Raw genomic sequence first — 18,012 nt, forward strand, 5'->3', positions numbered from 1 at the left:
CTTCCCTTACAGTAGAAACAGAATCATCGCATTTCATAGTTCTTGTGTTACAAGATTCACATCTTTGTTAAGCCAAGGACTGTGGCACAAAAGGACATTTCATTAGCCGAAGTCACGACAATTTGCTAGAAACACTGATTACTTTAGAATGCTTTAACTAGAAAATATATTGAATTTCCATATATATTAACCATATACATGTATAACTATTACTAAGAGTAGTTCGGTCATTACAAAATAAGACATTCTGGGAGAGGCTACAAATACACAACCCGTTGGATCCCCCGAAGGCCCTCTGTGCCCAACACATTGTGGACATCAAACTGGGAGCTCAGCAGCTCGACACATCCAGCTCAGTGAGCTGGGAAGGCACTGGGGCCTTGAGCCACAGGTGCTGTGGGCTCAGGGGCCCCCAACTTCCACCACGATCCTGTTGCCAGGCCACATGTTTCTCAAGGCGCGCCTTGGCCCTTCCTGACCAGGGGCCCGGGTGACCAGTCCTCCTCGAGCTCCTATGGGGATCATCCTGCCCCTGGGTCTGTGGGCCAGAGCCACAGGTGCAGGGGTCCCCCAGCAAGGGTCTTCAGGGTGGGAGGGCAGGCCGGCTCCAGGCTTCGTTGGGACCCGGAGGCCAAGTACCCGCCTTGGCAGTGCCGGGGTGCAGGACACGGGCCCGGCCCCCTCTGCCACTTCCCGGCTCCATCTTCGGCACCTCCTGCTGAGCCGGGACCCAGGCCCACTCTGACAGTGTCGAGGATGTCAAGGAAGTTCTGCAGCTTCAGCGGCCTCATCCGCGGTGCTTTGAGGAGAGCAGCCTCCAGGCAGAGCAGGATCAGATGCTTCAGGAAAAGGGAAGAGCCTGAGGGGCAGGCGGTGGCCGGTTGCTGCTCTTTCAGGGTGTCCTGGTGCCAGGACCACCTGCGTCTGGCGGGGACACGGGGACGCTGATGCGCGAGCACAGGAGTGGGGGTTGGTGGGAGTTGCGGGGAGGGATGGCGCAGGTGCTACACGTAGAGGCTGGGGCAGCTGCTGAGGCCAGGGCGCTGCTGGGCAAGAGGAGGCCACACGCCTCACCCGCAGGTTGGGCTCCATTGTCAGGGCCCCGCCACCCTCAGCCGCCTGCGATGGCACTGAGGGGGTGAGCTGCTTGAACGGCAGTCCTCCCCGGGCCCGCCTGGCCTGGGTTAGGCATCTTGTCCTCCTCATGGCCCAGGCGGTGCGAGCTTTACAAATGTCTCGATGCCAGTTCCAACCTGACCAGACCAGAACTCTCTAGCACTCTGCAACCCAGAGCACTGGCATCGGGGGGACAGAATACACAACACTATTTACAGAGGATGGGGCCGAGTGGGGGGTGCTGGGCACACAGAGGTCACCTCCTCACTTTTAATGATGATAATGCAACAAAAACCTTTATATAAACAGTTTATTTACTCTAAACAGCAACACAGACAAACGCCATATAAACACAAAGGAAGTGATGCGGAAACGCAACGCTGGCTGACTGTGGATCTGAGGCTCGTAAGCAACACAAGCCGGGCTCTGGGAGAGGAGGCGGTGGGGCGGGGCAGGTCTGATTTTCTGTTTCGTGCAGCCAGCTGAAGGCTAAGTGCAGCTCTAGACGGCGTGAAGCATGCCTGCATCCGCGAGCAAAGGAACTAGCTCCTTGGGACTCATTGAAGTATAAAAGTTTATAATTTTACAGCAGTTGAAATACTGACATCAATATTAAAATAAAAGCAAGTTTTACATAACAATCAAAAATACAAAAGACTGAAGGAAGAGACCCTGTATGAAAAACTGGGCGATTCAGCGAGCCGAGACTGTACCAGTGGCGGAAATGGAAAATGGCGCCCGCCCAACCCTCCCCAGGTGACCAGTAATTGTAGAGAGCAACGTTAGATTTGCAAAAATGTTGTAAACAAGTTCTTGCCACACCAATCCCTTCCTTTTTATGATGCCACAGGTCGCTGCTTATGAGGGAGCAAACTTCTTGGCTTGTGCTCGAACCCTTTTCTCGTATTCCACTCTGTTTTGGCTGAGGAGGTCAAAAGAGAGACATGTTAGAATGTGCGGCCGCTGCCCGAGGGCGCCCAGGAAGCCTGGAGCGCATGAGCGAGGAGGTCTCGGGGGCACCGGTCCTGGGCCAAACTGGGAGAAGGGTGAGCCCTGTGGGTTTGCCGGTCTAGCCAGCGACCAGCAGCTTCTTTCCCCACCTCTGAGGCAGCATCCATCATACCCGTCACTGGAGGAAACAGATCTCCCAGTACCATCTGCTTCAAAACCAGACACAAACCTCTGGGGGGTTTGCCCTCAGCTCTCAGTACCATGGGAGAAGGTGCGAGCAGCTTACGGCAGCCAGGCAGGACCCCAGCTGGGGCTCTAGGGTGAGAACCACCGCTGATAAAAGGGGCCAATGTGCATCGCCCCGAGAGGAGATATTTGCAGACAGGGTTCCTGGACACCCAGTGCTGGGGCTGGTCAGTGACCCTCACGAAGGTGTGCAAAGCCCCCGCTAAGAAAGTCAGGGGTCTTTCCAAGCTGTGCTGTGCAACCAGCGAGGCCCCTCAGAGCGCAGCCCACGGCCTGAGGCCCAGCTGTAACCACAGCCCAGGCACGGGGTGGCAGAAGCTCCTCAGCTGCACCATGGCGCCGACGGCTCCAGTGCCCAGGACCCTGCCTGTGGCCTCCCTGGGGAACGGCTGCAGTGCCAGCAGCAGGAGAGGCAGAGCCGCTGGTGCGGCCCTGTGCTGGCCCAGCGCCAAGGAGGCTGGTGTGGCCCTGAGAGCTGGAGAGTGAGGTCACGGGACCAGCGCCTACAGTGGTCTGAGCACACCCACCCCCGGCCCCTAACCTTCGACCCTGGCTCCCAGTGTTGTGTCAAGCCCAGGCCACCACAGCCCCAGGGCGGAGGCAGTGGCCGGGGAGCTTTGGAAGGAGTGGGCGGAACAGCCAAGTCCAGCTCCGCCACTGACCAAGTGAAGGCCGGGACGGGGCTGCAGGCACCTGCCAGTGTAGGATGTGCCCTGTGACCTTTTGGGAGCAAGGTGGGAATACAGGCAGACCCCACCAGCCTGGGCCAGCACCGACCACAAAACCAGAAGAGCCTCGGTGCCTGACGGTGCAGAGCAGTGTCCCATGGTACCTTGGCCACATGCCGCTGCCACCAACACAGAGAACCCAGGAAACCCCGGCTCTGCTCTATGAGCAGCAAGGAGACATCTCAGGCTTGAGGGCCACACGCCTCTGTCGCAAGGACTCAGCTCAAACGAGTACCCCAGTGGCCTTATTTACAAAGGGTGCAGGGCCAACGGGGCGCGGCAGTGAAAGCACACAGCGCCCAGCTTAAGGTCAGGGCAGGAGTCGCTGACGCTCCACTCGAGCCACTGAGCAATGCCCCCTGGCGGGAAGCCCCAGGGAAAAGGCCAGATTGAAGTCCGGAGGGGGTGGGCCGGGGGGCTCTGGGACCTTGGCCCTGCCGGGGGGTTCTTCTGCCCTTAGACAACACTGGGCTGGGCCCAGAGACCTGAGCCATCTTGGGAAGAGAAATACCTCTCCTGCAACGTGGTGCTTCTCTCAGATGGACTCGCAACAGCTGGGGTGCCGGCTGCTCAGAGCAGCCCCAGGACAGTCTCAGCCTCTGCTTTACCCTCCACCTCCCACTCCAGATGCCCTCCAGGAAGGAACAGGCTCCTGCCTGGCCTCTCCCGAGGGCCAGCCCCTTGGGTCCCAGGCCACTGGGGCACCTGGGCACTGTTCTCAGAAAATGCTACTCTCCGTTCCCCAATTCCCCTCAGGTGTGGGCCTGGGTTTCTGAACATGGGCAGATGGAGCAATGGGCGTCAGAGCCCCAGACTAGCTTAAGGCCCCGTCCAGACCAGCCTGGGGAGGACCACAGGCTCACACGCCACGTTTAACCACTGCTCACCCCAATTACGTCATACCAGGCCTCCTCCCTCATCATGGAGAGTGGACGCAGGACCCACGTGCCATGCGGGGAAGGGCCAGGCATGGAGTGGACGCCTGGCACTGGGGGGTGGGGGGGTAGGGATCACAGCAGCTGGGTGGCCAAGAGCAACCTGATCACCACGCCCCCACTGACCACCCCCATTGGAGGCACCACACCCAGGCGGGACCAGGAAGAGGGGCTGGAGATGGGGAGAGCAGCAGGAGGGCCAAGGTGGAAGATCTGGGGTCCCTGGTTGAGCTGGGTTGTTGGACATCCCTCCCTCAGGGCCCCACTCAGGGGGATGTTCCCTCTGAGCTGGACCAGAGTCCCAGGGTCGGCCCGGCCACAGCTCAGACACAAAGTGGCCAACACCTGAGCTTGGCTTCCTGACACCCACCCCCCCGCGGGTCACCTGTTTCTGCACACGCAGCTCCCTTGGCTGCAGGACAGCCCGGCTGCCGTGTCTCACCCCCCCTACCGCTGCCTCCCAGCCAGGCTGTCAGGGGCAGCCTAGACCAGACTTCAGGGAGGCCAAGAAGAAGTTGCAGCAAACGGGGCTGGATTGCTACTAACCAGTAGATCGTGTAGGCCTCTGCTTGAGCTGGGTCTTGGATATTTGGTTCATTTAGAAGTTCCTGTATTCCTAATAAGATCTGTGTAAGAGACAAAACAAACAGAGCAAGATGAGAGGCCAGCGGGCTGAAAGGCAAACTTTCCCGGGATGGAGGACCACTGGCCCTCGGGCCCTGAAGGGTGGAGGGAGCTCGCACTCCATACCTGCTTAATCGTGATGGCCGGCCTCCAGTCCTTGTCCTCCTCCAGGATGGACAGGCACACTGTGCCTGAGGGGTACACGTTCGGATGAAATAACGGCGGTTCAAACTTGCCTGGAGCAAAGGGAATGAAAGAAACATGTTTCTGGTGGCAGGTATCTTCCTACCAAGTAATGTCCTGCCCCGACGGGGCCTCTCCCCCTACACTGGGGCACCGGCTGGTCACCAGGCACCTGGCCAAGAACTACTTAGAAAAACGAAACTGGCCCTGAGGTGGGAGGAGTAAGCAGCCACCTTCCTGACAGACTCAGAGGGGAAGCCACGTGCTCCCAGGACGCCACCCGGGGTACTGGCATTCAGAGCACAGAGCCCCAGATGGCTGCCCCCATGTCCTCCCAGCCGGGCTGCGGCCCGACTCAGGAAAATGGGAAGGGGCCACTGCAGCAGGTGAGGAGGGTCCTGCGGGAAGGCCAAGGGCAGAAACTCAGAGGCCCTTCCAAACAAGTGGCCATTTTCAAAGCAGATCATCCTGCTTCAAAACAGAGACTTTTATGACCCCACATTCTTCCTTCAAAAATAAAATAACACAAAGCAAAAAAAGTTAATTTTCTTTTTAAAAAAAAAAAATAAGAAAGAATACATGTAGGAAATTTGAAAACATAAAAGAGCAGAGAGCAGCAGGGACTTCCCTGATGGTCCAGCGGTTAGGACTCTGCGCTTCCACTGCAGGAGACGTAGGTTCAATCCCTGGTTGGGGAACTAAGATCCTGCGTGCCTTGTGACATGGACAAAAATAATAAAGGAAAAAAAAAAAGGTAGGAAAAAATTGCCATTATGAGCCCCACCCAGGGTCCGTTAACTCACCTAACGTGTGTTTTTCTCTCATCTGGGCGCTTTCCCCCTTTCTCTTGATTTTTAAAACATTATTTAATTATACCCAGAAAAGTTCAGCTAGTACACTTGATGAATTACCAAAAATGAACACACCCACTCATACCAACAGCTTCCAGAAAACTCCCTCCCTCACCTGCCTCATTATCCCAACTTGTACACCCGCCCCACCCCCAGACCAGGACTCGCGGCTCTACACCCAGGGGTCAGTTTGCACCTTGCTGCCACACAGGCCTCGCTGGGAGAAGCTGCCCATGGACTTGCCCACCCCACCGTAGGTGCACATCTGAGCTACTACGACTGAAGCTGCAAACATTCCTGAACGTGAATTCTAGTGCACACAATGTGAAAATGCGGGGTTTTAAGGTGTCCATGTTGAACTTGAGTAGATACTGCTCATTTCCACAGCAGCTGTATCAACTTACATGCCGCCAGCAGGGTCTGCATGTTCCCACGCTTTGTGACTTTGCCAGCCCCTGGTGGTGTCAGCCATGGAATTCAGCCACCCTGATGACAGTGGCTGCCTCTCATGGTTCTGATTTGCATTTTCCTTTCACTCCCTGCGACACACTTGCTGCTTCTTTGGAGAAGCTCTTCTTTAAACCTCTCACACGCTTTTCTTGTTGACTTGCAGATGCTCTTTATATACGCAGGACACAGGCCCTTTGTTATTTGTCTCCCAGCACCCCTCAGCCCCTCACCCCCATCTCAGGTGACTGGCTGCCTTCCCTCTGCACCAGGTCACCCTCCTGACTCCTAACACTGCCATCACATGGACTGCTGACCTCCACAAACGGAACCTGGTCCAGCTCCTTGGCATCTGGGAGACTCACTCATGTCATGAACACTCACAGACTCTTCCTTCTCTCTGCTGCAGACTGTCCCACTGTTCATCTGTCCATTCTACTGTGAACAGACACCTGCACTGCCCCCAGCTTTTTCCAGACACATGCCGCCCAGGCCTTTCGGTGTGCACACTTGCACTGGGTCTCTCCTCAGTGAACAGCCGGTCCCAGGGCAGGTGTTAAGTGTAGCCTCAGTAGACAAACCGAGAGCTTTCCGAGGGAAGTGCTCTCTAGAGCTGGGCCCCTCGCTCCCCACTGCCTGCCTGTTCCTGCTGGGTTGTCACTTGCAGTGTCTGGTGATGAGGTCAGGCACCTTCCCCTGTGCCCACTGGCTGGGTGGAGAGCCTCTTTTGGGAAGGGCCTGAGCTAATGGCAGTTTGCCCTTTCTCACTGAAGTGCAAACGCTCTTGATGTATTTGGAACGAGAACTGACAAACACATCCCATCTCTCTCCTCACTCTCATTGGTGTCTCCTGATGAGGAGATGGTCTTGATTTAAATGCAGTCCACCTCATCCTTTCTCTCCTTATGGTTAAAGTGCTCTCAGCCTGCCCACGTGATGGAGAGGTCCTCCCGTCTCCTCCACAGCTGTACTTCCCACCGGGCACCAAGATCCGCAGGAGAGCGAGCTCTCCTTCCACTGGGCCCCCCATGCCTCCCAGAGTTGCCTCTGTCATCAGCCAAGCTTGTATACGGCTGGCCTCTCTGGACTCTGCCTTGCAGGCCTGTGTCTCAGTGTCCCTGCAGCAGATCTCAGCCCGCTTTCCATCTTGCCGTCCTACAGGTCTGGGTGCTCTCCTCACCCAAGCGGCCTCAGCCTAGGCCTCACAATCTCCCCCCACAGATCTCCAAGGGCATGGCTGTTCTCAGCACCCTGCATTTCCTGCATTTTAGAGTCTGCGTGACAGTTTCCAAAAAAGTCTGCTTGTGTTGTGACTGGGATCACACTGAACCTGCAGAAGAGCTGGGAGAGAACAGGCACATGCACTCAGTCTTCCGAGCTGTGCACACGGCCTGCCCTGCCAGGGATCAAGGCTGCCCCTGATCCTTGCAGAAACATCTGATCATTTTCAGCGGAGAGATCTTTTTTTTTTTGGCCACGCCTTGGGGCTTGTGGGATCTTAGTTCCCCGACTAGGGATTGAACCCACGCCCTTGGCAGTGAAAGCTGGACCAGAGAATTCCCTTTTAAATTTATATTTATTATTTTTTTGGCTACACTGGGTCTTAGTTGCAGTACGTGGGATCTTTGTTGGGCATGCAAGATACTCCGTTGCAGCGTGCAGGCTTCTCTCTAGTTGTGGTGTGCAGGTTTTCTCTCTCTAGCTGTGGCACGCGGGCTCCAGAGGGCGTAGGTTCTGTAGTTTGCGGCACGCAGGCTCAGTAGTTGTGGTGCGCGGGCTTAGCTGCCCCACGGCATGTGGGATCTTAGTTCCCTGACCAGAGATCAAACCCATGTCCCCTGCATTGGAATGCGGATTCTTTACCACTGGACCACCAGGGAAGTCCCCCCCTTTATTTATTTTTTTTCTTTTCTATACGTGGGCCTCTCACTGCTGTGGCCTCTCCCGTTGCAGAGCACAGGCTCTGGACACGCAGGCTCAGCGGCCATGGCTCACGGGCCCAGCCGCTCCGTGGCATGTGGGATCTTCCCGGACCGGGGCACGAACCCGTGTCCCCTGCAACCGCAGGTGGACTCTCAACCACTGCGCCACCAGGGAAGCCCCCCCCCCTTTTAAATTAAATAAAAAATTTTGTGAATTAGTCTTTTATTCAGCAATCTTAGACTCAGGGAAAGATTGTCTGCAGTCTTGTCTTCCAGTTCTTCTGCTGGGATTTCTTTTTCTTGTCGGGCTCTATCTTCTTGGAATTCCAATACAATGTAGAATAGAAGTGATGAACGTAGCTACAATGTCTCATTTCTTGATTAAAGATATTCTTTTTAAATTTTTTGGGGGCAGCATTGGGTCTTTGTTGCTGGCATGGGTTTTCTCTAGTTGCGGCGAGAGGGGGCTACTCTTTCATTGCAGTGTGCGGGCTTCTCATTGCGGTGGCTTCTCTTGTTGCGGAGCATGGGCTCCAGGCACGTGGGCTCCAGAGTGTAGGCTCAGTAGTTGTGGCACATGGGCTTAGATGCTCCACAGCATGTGGAATCTTCCCAGACCAGGGATCAAACCCATGTCCCCTGCATTGGCAGGTGGTTCTTCACCACTGCGCCACCAGGGAAGTCCCTGATTAAAGACATTCTTTAAGGTAATACCTGCACGTGGCAAAAAAATTCAAACAGCAAAGAACCACCCCAAATGAAATAAGTCTCCATCCCAGTGGTTAACTGTTAGTTTTAGAAATTCTTCTGGTTGTGTCTTTATAACAGACATCTTGAATTACTGATCACCAGAGTGAACGCTGACAGTCTTGGTGCTGGGGGCACTCTTCACATGCTGGGGCATGCGTTAAAACACCCAATTAACCAGACACAGATAGCATTTGCTCATTTCCAGCTACAAAAGGGGAGGGACCTGGGGTCCCTTCTGAGTTTTGCTGAAATGTGTTCTGATGGTCTGGCCACTGCACTATCTCAGATGCAGCCCTGGCTCTTTCTTCCTGCCGCTTTCTCTGGAGACTTCAGCACGCTATCCACCCAGGGTGCACACGCTGCACCACATAAGTATCAAATTCTAACAGGCAACAAAACCCTCTGTGGGGTGAGGCTCTGGACCGCTGTCCTTCTGCATGTCTACCCCATCCAGGGCTGGAACTTGGTAGCACTAAGGGCCCACCTCTCAGTGATGAGAGCTGGGATTCTGGGTCTGAGACTGGGCCTATTATGTGCACCTCTAGCCACTGGGGGTACAGACTCAAATCCACAGCCAGCCCCAGGGATCAGAGTCCCTGGAGCCACCCCAGGAGCAGAGCAGGACATAATTGAAGCTCCACAGGCCCAAGCTCTCTGAAGGAACAGGCAGAAGCCGACCGACTTCTGAGGACTGCGTTCTACTTACATTTCGGAGGTGAGGATGGATAATCGTCTTTGAACAGCATCCGTAGTTTAAACAAGCCTCCTTCCCACGGAGTCTGTTGGGAAATAAAACTGTGATCAGGTGTGCTGCGGGTCTCTGCGGCGGGCTGGGCCCAGGAAGGGCAAGGAGCTTGCTCCAGCTGCACCCCAGGATGGTGAGGGCCCCCCAGAGGCAGCTCCTAATGGCTCACAGCCCACTAGCAGGACTGTTGGGGCCTCCATGACCCCCGAGTTGGAAAGGGCCTTCCCTGGAGAGACAGGAGGCCCTGGGGGCTCCCGCCGACACTGAGTGGGTACAGTGAAGACTTGGCGGCTCTGTGAGGCTCCTCCCTCAGGTCCCATGGGTCCCTGGGCAACCTCCCAGTTCCACGGCCCAACACCCCTCCCCACCCGCCACCCCCAGGCCTACTGCTGTATGCTTACAACCAACCATGGGTAGGAGAAAATGGAGACGATGAAGCTCTGTCATCACCCAGACACCTCAGGAGTCTCCTCCTTCCTTCCAGTTCACCCAAGAAGAGACCCTCCCTCCCAAATGCTTCCAACGTGCCAGTCCTAACGGACCCAGGCACACTCAGGTGAGCGGAGGAGGCAGCACCGTGGCCCATGAGTGCAGGACATGTGGGGCCCCACATGGCTGTCTTAGGTGGCTGATGCCGGGCCTCTGTGTCTAAGGATCTGCAGGTGTCCCAGGCTCAAGACCCACACCCCCCGTGCCCCAGAGCACCACCATGTCCGGGCTGCTTCAACCTCAGCCCCCCTCCACCCCCTCCAGGGCTCCTCCTGCTCCTGGGACGTGGCAGGGGGGCTGCATGACGCCACCCCTCCCCATCTGCTAGAGCCCAGCTTCTTTCTGAATTAAGACTGCCCGGAGGGCCACATGTCACCCTAACCTTGTCCCCCTGGCCAGGGGATGGGACCACGGCCCGCGTGACCATCACAATCATCACACACACTTGAACCTGAGTCCTTCTGAAGGGGGGCAGCCCCTCTTACCCCCTTCTTCCCGGGAATGGCGCACTCCCAGTTCATGAGGTTCATCGTGCCGTCGGGATTTTTTGTTGGGACGGCCACAAAACCCTGAGAGAAAACAACACAGGGCACATCAGCGCCGTGGCAGCCAGTTCCCTGCTCCCGGGATAAACCCGCCAGCATCAGCCCAGAGGCCAAATGGCTGACCCGCAGGGACCTGACGTTCTTGTCAAGGGGAAACCATCACCCTGCCACACGCAGAAGTAAAGCTTTCCTTACAAATGGGTGGTCTTTTCTCCAAGCTTTCCTCTCCTGGGCAAGTCTGCTGAGAGCGATCCCCGACATGTTTGCGTCCCTAGAAGAGATGGGCAGTGTGCGATGAGCACCGGCAGCTGTGGGCCCTCTGCCCCCTCACCCCGTGCCCAGCCCAGCCCAACAGACTCGCTTCCAAGAAGCAGGGAAACCAAGGTTCCCGCCCGGCCCCACACGCCGCTCTGGACAAGCTGTCACGGCTCCCCCCACCCCAGCCTCCCAGCCTCCTGGTGCAGGCAGCTCACCAGGGAACAGGGAGCGGGTCTCCCATCCCCAGGCCCCCATGGCATACGCTGTGACCTGCATTTCCTGGTGACACAGAGCTCCAGAGAAGCAAAGCCCCAGGCCCAGGTCACATAGCTGCCAGGTGCTGCATGGGGAGGGGCGCCGTGCACTCGCAGCAGCCACCTGCCCACTAGCCCTGCCCTCTTTCTCCTGTGCACCTGCTGGAGTGACAGGGACCCCAATTCCACCAGACTCCGTAGCAAAGGCAGGGACAAGATGGGGATGTCCAGAGCGCAGGCCCGAGACCTGGGAGGGGCAGTCTCTGAGCACTCCCCTTTCCCGGTGCAGGGACGTGGGGGTGCTGGCAGGCCTCCGGCCCAGAATCAGGGGCTCAGAATCTAGACTCATGCCCGGCCAGGAGGAGAGCCCTGGTCCTGGAAGGCAACCAAGAGGAAGGCAGCCCTGGGCAGAGAGCAGTTTAACCATGCAAGGGGTGGGGGCTGCACAAGTCCAGAGGCAGCACCCCCCCTCCCACCAGCATCCAACAGACCCACCTGTCACCAGGCCTGGGGGCTCGGGCCTTCCCTGGCCCCTGCCACTTTCTCATCCTACAGCCCCACCCTAGGACCCGCTGCCACTCCACCTGTTGTGAGTGGGCCAAGACCTGTCTCCCAGTGACTTTGGGAAAGTCAACAAAAGGGGGAGCAGGCCCTGCAGCCAAGCTACGCAAACTCCTGGTCTCTCCTGAATATCGGCTCCCCTGCACCTCTGGACCACAGACCCTCAGGGCTTGGCGGCATCAGCCACTCAGATTCATTGCCCGGAGCTGCCCAGGTGCTGCTAATGCAGCACGCAGACCAGACCAGACCAGGCATGTGGCACTCTATCGTAACCCCTGCTGCCCTCGGCCTCCTTCTGCCCACAAGAACGCGACCCTTAGGGACTTCCCTGATGATCCAGTGGTTAAGAATCTGCCTTCCAATGCACAGGATGCGGGTTCGATCCCTGATGGGGGAACTAAGGTCCCACATGCCGCGGGGCAACTAAGCCCACACGCCGCAACTAAGACCCAAAAACTTGCTGAAGAATTTGATCCCAAGTGTGTTTGCTGGTCTTCAGAGTCCATGGGAACATTAAAGATACCCTGAATCAAGTATTTCCATTAAGCAAGACTTTAACAAGACCGAAGAGAGTGTATCCTACACGTGCATGGCCGGTGGCTTGTCCCCACCCTGCAGGCTTGCACTGGAGGGCCCGGGGACAGGCCCCCTCTGCACCTCTGGCAGGGAAGAGGTCCAGCACCTCGAGTTCCCTAGGACAACACGGGGCACCCTCCGCAACCACAACACAGCTCTCAACCAGGCACAGAAGAACAAACTTCTGCCAAAGACAGAACTGGAAACCAGCCGTGCTTCCCAGCTGTGCCGGCCCTGACCCAGAGTTGGGGACCACCAAGCCCGTTTTAGACCTGAGAAGGGAAGATCAGAAGTAACCTGCCCACTGAGGGAGAAGCCTCAACTCAAACCCAGGGGGTCTTCCCACTTCCGGCAGGAGGGCTGCTCCTCTCTGCAGCCCCTGCCTCATACTCACTCCTGCAGCCCCCTCCCTTGGCTAAGGCTGACCCCCAAGTGCTCCAGCAATCCAAATCAAAACCTTGTTGCAGCATCTGCTGGGACACTCTGCCCCCAGGCCTCAGACAACACAAACACGCCCACGTTCCTGCAGGAGAGGTGGAGTCAGGTCAACAATGCAACAGCAGACCAGCCGATCAGTGGGGCCCTGGGCGGCTACCTCACTGGGTGCTGGTTACAAGGGCACGTCCCCAGGCCCAGTGGCCCCATGGAGCCAGGAACTCTGCGGGGATCTGGCTCTTGGACGACTCCCCAAGAAGTAAGCATAGCTGGGGGGGAGGGCGGGTTTGGGATGGCCACCGCAGCCTCCAGCATCACCCACGAGCCCAGGTCTCAGGAAGTGGGGTGAGTTACTGCAAAACACCAGAGCAACGGGATGTGGTGTGTCATCAAGAAACACATATACTCATGTCATCATGAAAAAAAGCGAGGGTCAAAAATCAAAGCCCGGGTTTCCCTGGTGACACAGTGGTTAAGAATCCGCCTGCCAATGCAGGGGACATGGGTTCGAGCCCTGGTCGAGCACGTGCTGTGGAGCAACTAAGCCCCTGCACCACAACTACTGAGCCTGCACTCTAGAGCCCGTGCTCCACAAGAGAAGCCACCACAATGAAAAGCCCACACACGGCAACGAAGAGTAGCCCCAGCTCGCCACAACTAGAGAAAGCCCGCGTGCAGCAACGAAGACCCAACACAGACAAAAATAAATAAATTTATATATATAAAAAAATCAAAGCCCCCACTCAGCAGGCATGGTGACAGGAGCTGTTGCCCTGGCAGCACTCTGACCCAAGCACACCTTCTAAAAGGCTATAAACTTGCCCAACCTCAAGATTAAGTCCAAGACAAGTAACACCAGGCCTGCACCCAAAACACAATTTCTCTTTGCCACCCCCAACCCCAGAGCTCTGGTCTGCCCGCTTCCTCCCCATCCGTGGACCCGACCGTCAGTAACACGTCTACGATCTCCTTCCCTGGATGGCACACCTCTATCTGCTATTTTCATTCATTCATGCAACATAAATTGAGGAATGGTATGAGTGTCGCTGCCCGGACGGCTGACATGGGGAGAAGTGCTAGGTGCCAGGAGACACAAAGCAGGACGACTACGAGACGGGCGGCACCTGGGTCCTAATGGTGGTCAGGTGGCTGCCTGGACACAGCCTGCAGCAATGGGCTCAGTGCAGGAACATAAGAAAGAGCCGGAAGGGTGGGCACTGGTCCTGAGGGCCTGGGATTGCTTGAGGGAGGCGGGGAGATGCAGCGGATCAGGGCACAGGAGAGCGCCAGCCGCTTTTGTCTTTAAGACTCTCTTGTCGGAGGCTAGAGCAGTAACCCCAAAGTCTGTAAAACTGTAAAACCTTCATTCCTGAGACTTTTTCAAACCCTTCAAATGGCTCTTCTAAATAGGGCTCAACCCCACCTCATCCCCAGGGCTGGTGGGAACGACCCCTCCCCACGGGGCTTGAGGGATGTGGAGGATGTCCACAGCAAGCCCCTCACCAGCCAGGGCAGAGCACGCAGCATAGGCTGGCGGCCACCTCTGAACTAATGAACGCAGAAGTTCAGCAGCAGAAGACAAGCAGCTGGCGTGAGGTTCCCGAGTCTGCGCTCGGCCAGGCATCAAGACTGGTTTCTGGAGCCCCAGGGCAGCACTCTGGACACCGAGGATCCGTGGATTCCGGAATGGGCAAGCCAGTACTCGGGCGGCTCTGGAGGGGCAGGGCTGGGCCAGGACGCAGGAGAGGCCAGCAGGGCAATCCTGAGCACCGCCTGTATACTGACCGCATGCCAGGACCCTGCCACAGGCCACCTCTTCTGCTGACAACGGACAAAGCTGCCTCTGCAGGCCCTGTCCAAGCACCAGCTGTGGTTGTCTCAGGTGCAAAAGGTAACGGGGGGGGGTCCCCACAGGAGTTCCTGCAGCCCCTTCCTTAGGGGTGCCAATGGACCAGAGTGGGAACCAAAAAGACCGCTTCCACCACCAGGGCAAACAGCCACAGGTGCACACCTGCACTGTCCCAAGCAGAGACCTGGCCTCCTGCTCCCCAGGAGAAAGCAGCCAATTTGGTACATTTTAATTACAACATGGAGCCACTACTTCAGAATCGCACTTAGGATCGAATCTGCCTTCCCCAAATGACAGAGAGGCACTTAAGGAGCAGTTAAGTGTTACTAGACACTTTAAAACAGCAAAATCATAAGATATGAAAATAAGATATCTATGAACTGCTAAACACAGCCTGCAGGGGAGGACCCGGGTTCTCCAGGGAGACCCTGGAAATCTGCCGTCACCTTCTTCCAGATCAGGCTGTACTTGAACCCGCTCTTCTAGTTGACAGGAGACTTCAGAGCCACTTACTGGCTGCATATGTGGGCGAGTGGATTCTACCACCCTCAACCTTCTCACCTGTAAAATGGACAATAGCACTGTGACCCCACAGGTTGGCCGGGGATGAAACTGATAAAGGATCAGCAGCCCCGGATGGGTTTTTTTCACCCAAAGTAAACTCCCCAGGGGAAGGCACTGGCTTCACCTGATGTAGGCACCCTGCACTCAGGAGACACTCCAGACCAGGTGCAGTTCCCTGTTCTTTCCTGACATTACTTCCCAGGACCCCAAGCCGTTTCTGAAGCAAGGCCCCAAACCCCCAGCAAGATTCACCAGACAAAGGTGCAACAAGATACAAAATTCACGCCTAAACCACCCGAAAGGCCATAAACAAGTCAGGACAAACTTGGGATCCATCTCTCTTTTCTGTTGGGTAGGTTTTCTATCCAAACGCACGGTTTCCTTAAGAACAAGAAACATTTACGACTACAGGCTTTAAAAGGAGACCAACAAAAGCCAGTTCCGCAAACACAGAACAGTAACTTTGCTAACTGAAGAACTAAGCTTATTTCCAAATCATACAAACCAGACCAGTTAATTCCGTGATTTAGGAGCAGGTGTTGTCGTTGTTACCATGATCCCAGCTAATCATCGCCTCGCCTTCCTCCTACTCGCCTAACTACCAGTTCCAGCCTCCATGCAATTGGTACAAAGCAGTCTTGGGAGGAAATCTCCCCGTTAAGGGGAGCGCTAACACTCAGTGTCCCACCAACTGGGAGCGGAGCTCCGGAGGCGCAAGAGCTCGGACTTGTTTTCATTTCTAGGCATCACACGCCACCCCCCCAAACGCGCCCGCGCTTCTGCAGCGCGCGGCTTTGCACTCTTTGTGCGGTGCGTCCTCTCCCGGGCTAGAACGCGCCACAGGTTCGCGCGCACACCTTGACCCCGGAAACGCTCCGCCTTGGCGGAGGGCTCGGCGCTCCTGTCACCGCGGCCCGAGCGGCGGGCGCCGTCTGCGGCCCCGGACGCGACCCGCGCGCCGCGAACCGCCCGAGCGCGCGCCCGAGCGAACGTCCCCCGCCCCCCCGGGCTGCGACGGGCCGGGGCTCGGGCCGCGGGCCGGTGAGCCCAGCGGGTCGGCCCCCGCCACGGCGTCAGCAGCCCGGGGCGGGCCGGTTCCCGGGAGCGGGCCGGGCCGCGGGTGTAGGGCGCCCGCCCGGCCGGGCCCGACAGCGCCGGAGGCTGCGGCCCGCCGAGGCCTGGCCCCCGGCCCGTCCGCCCCGCGCGCTCACCTCGGGCGGCCGCGGCCCGGCGAGCGAGGCGGACGAGGCGGCGGCGGCGGCGCTCCCTTTGTCTCGGGACTTCCCTCCCGAGCCCGCTCCGCGCGCAGCCCGAGCGCTCGAGGACCCCGGAGCGGGCGGGGCGGGGCGGGGCCTGCGAGGCCTGCCCACCGCGCGCCTGCCCCGCAACCCGCCGCCGCCGCCGCCGCCCGCCCCGCCCCGCCCGCTAGGCCGTTCGCCGCCCACCGCCCGCGTTCCGCCGCCGCGCGCCCGCGCCCCGGGCCCGGCCCGGGAGCCCGGCCCGGGGGCGGCTTTCCAGTCAGGCGGCGCCCTGGACACCTGCTCTCTTAAAGGAGCCGCGTCCCCGATGTGAGGGAGCGTCTGCAAACTCCCCTTCGCGGGGCACGCGTCCACCCGAGGACACACCGGCGAGCGGCGGGGTAACGGGGAGGCCGAGATCTCCAAGGGCTCCCCGGATGCCCCGCGGGCACCTCCCCGGGCACGGCTCCCAGAGGTCTCCTTGAGGCTAGGATCCGGGGCAGGGGAGCAAAGACTACTGAGGCCTAGGGATCCCCAAAGCGTCGCAGCAAGGTGACGATCCCTCGAGTACGGCACACTGTGAAGCCCCTTGCAATTGGCCAGTTCGGGGCTCTGGGCGGGGCGTTTGTCGAATCTGCCCAATGAGCAGACCCCGTACAAAAGGCCGAGTGCTGGCCCGACCGACGGAAGGAGAAGTGCGGACGCTCCCTAACCCGAGGGCTGGCACTGGGGGGAGGGGCGTCGGGGCTGGGAGCAGGTGGGGGAGGGGAAAGGAGGCTGGCCGAATCACGGCCAAGTCTCTGACGTCCCGGTCTCCGGTCCACCCTGAACCTGTGTGCAAACGCGGGTCCTTCCCGACCACGCTGGGCGCCTCCCCGTCGGGCGGCCCCTGAACCCCGCTCCCCCGCTCGCGGTGGGAGAGGGTGCTTTCCAAGGTCAGGCCGCCTCGCCCTTGGGCGCTTTGGGATCAGGTGGCGAGAGGTGTCCCGGGCCCCGACCCGGGCCGCGCGGCCGGTGCAGGGCTCCTGGCGGCCCTGGACAGCAGAGAGGGCTTGCTCTCATTCACTGCTTCTTTCCCTTTCACAGTCTCCCTCTGTCTCCTTCCTCCTTCCTCCCTCCATTTCCTTGCATTCCCCCTCCCCACCCCAGTCCCCTAGTTGGCACTGTGCTGAGACTGTTGGTCTCCAGGGCAGGGACCCTAGGTCTGGTGTCCCAAGGCCCACATTTGGCCCAAAGCTCTCAGCGGGTGTTCAGTGGATGAATTGCGTGTGCTCCCAGCAGTTCTGTTATTCTGGAGGAGTACAGTGAGGAAGGCCACAAGCCCTGAGATGGGGGGTGGGCAGCGGTGTGTGTCGGGGGTAGTCTGCTGGGTCTGGTGGCTCTCTTGGGCTGGAGAGGGGGTCTGTCTAGGGTACCTCCTGGTCAGCAGTGGCCCAGCGAGAGGGCCTGGTTATAGTGATTGGGGTCCCAGGTAACAAAGGCCAGAGGGCCCAGCCCCCTTGAGCCGCATGTGAGCATTCCAAGTCTCTCCTAGGCTCTGAAGTCCAAAGGGACTGCCCACTCCTGGGTCCCCACAGTGACCCAGCGTGGGCCTGGCCTGAGGCGCTGCCTCCCTTTGTCCCTCCACTGAGGCAAATGCCAGGATCAGGGATTGTCTGAGACATCTGTTCTCTGGGTCCCCAGCCCTGGTTCGCTGGCTCTGAGTGGTCCTGCAAGTGTGCATTTTAACAAATGCCCCAGGTGGG

General features: G+C 58.1%; 1 protein-coding gene across 3 annotated transcripts; it reads right to left on the reverse strand.

Annotated features, from left to right (window-relative positions):
• Window positions 1-1,412: 1,412 nt before the first annotated feature.
• On the reverse strand, window positions 1,413-16,772 carry UBE2I (ubiquitin conjugating enzyme E2 I). 3 transcript variants are annotated; one of them, XM_067707144.1, is made up of 7 exons: window positions 16,655-16,772; window positions 10,728-10,803; window positions 10,473-10,556; window positions 9,460-9,532; window positions 4,727-4,836; window positions 4,523-4,602; window positions 1,413-2,038 (listed from the first exon to the last, which is right to left on the reverse strand). In XM_067707144.1, exons 2-7 carry the CDS (start codon window positions 10,791-10,793, stop codon window positions 1,975-1,977), a joined length of 477 nt encoding a protein of 158 aa, XP_067563245.1. In that variant the 5' UTR covers window positions 10,794-10,803; window positions 16,655-16,772; the 3' UTR covers window positions 1,413-1,974. The 3 variants fall into 3 exon arrangements, with proteins under 3 accessions (XP_067563245.1, XP_067563243.1, XP_067563244.1); XM_067707142.1 differs by lacking the exon at window positions 16,655-16,772 and adding an exon at window positions 16,241-16,390; XM_067707143.1 differs by lacking the exon at window positions 16,655-16,772 and adding an exon at window positions 15,887-15,950.
• Window positions 16,773-18,012: the final 1,240 nt, after the last annotated feature.

The sequence above is a fragment of the Pseudorca crassidens genome, chromosome 15, assembly GCF_039906515.1.
Source record: "Pseudorca crassidens isolate mPseCra1 chromosome 15, mPseCra1.hap1, whole genome shotgun sequence".
In the NCBI taxonomy this organism is placed as follows: Eukaryota; Metazoa; Chordata; class Mammalia; order Artiodactyla; family Delphinidae; genus Pseudorca; species Pseudorca crassidens.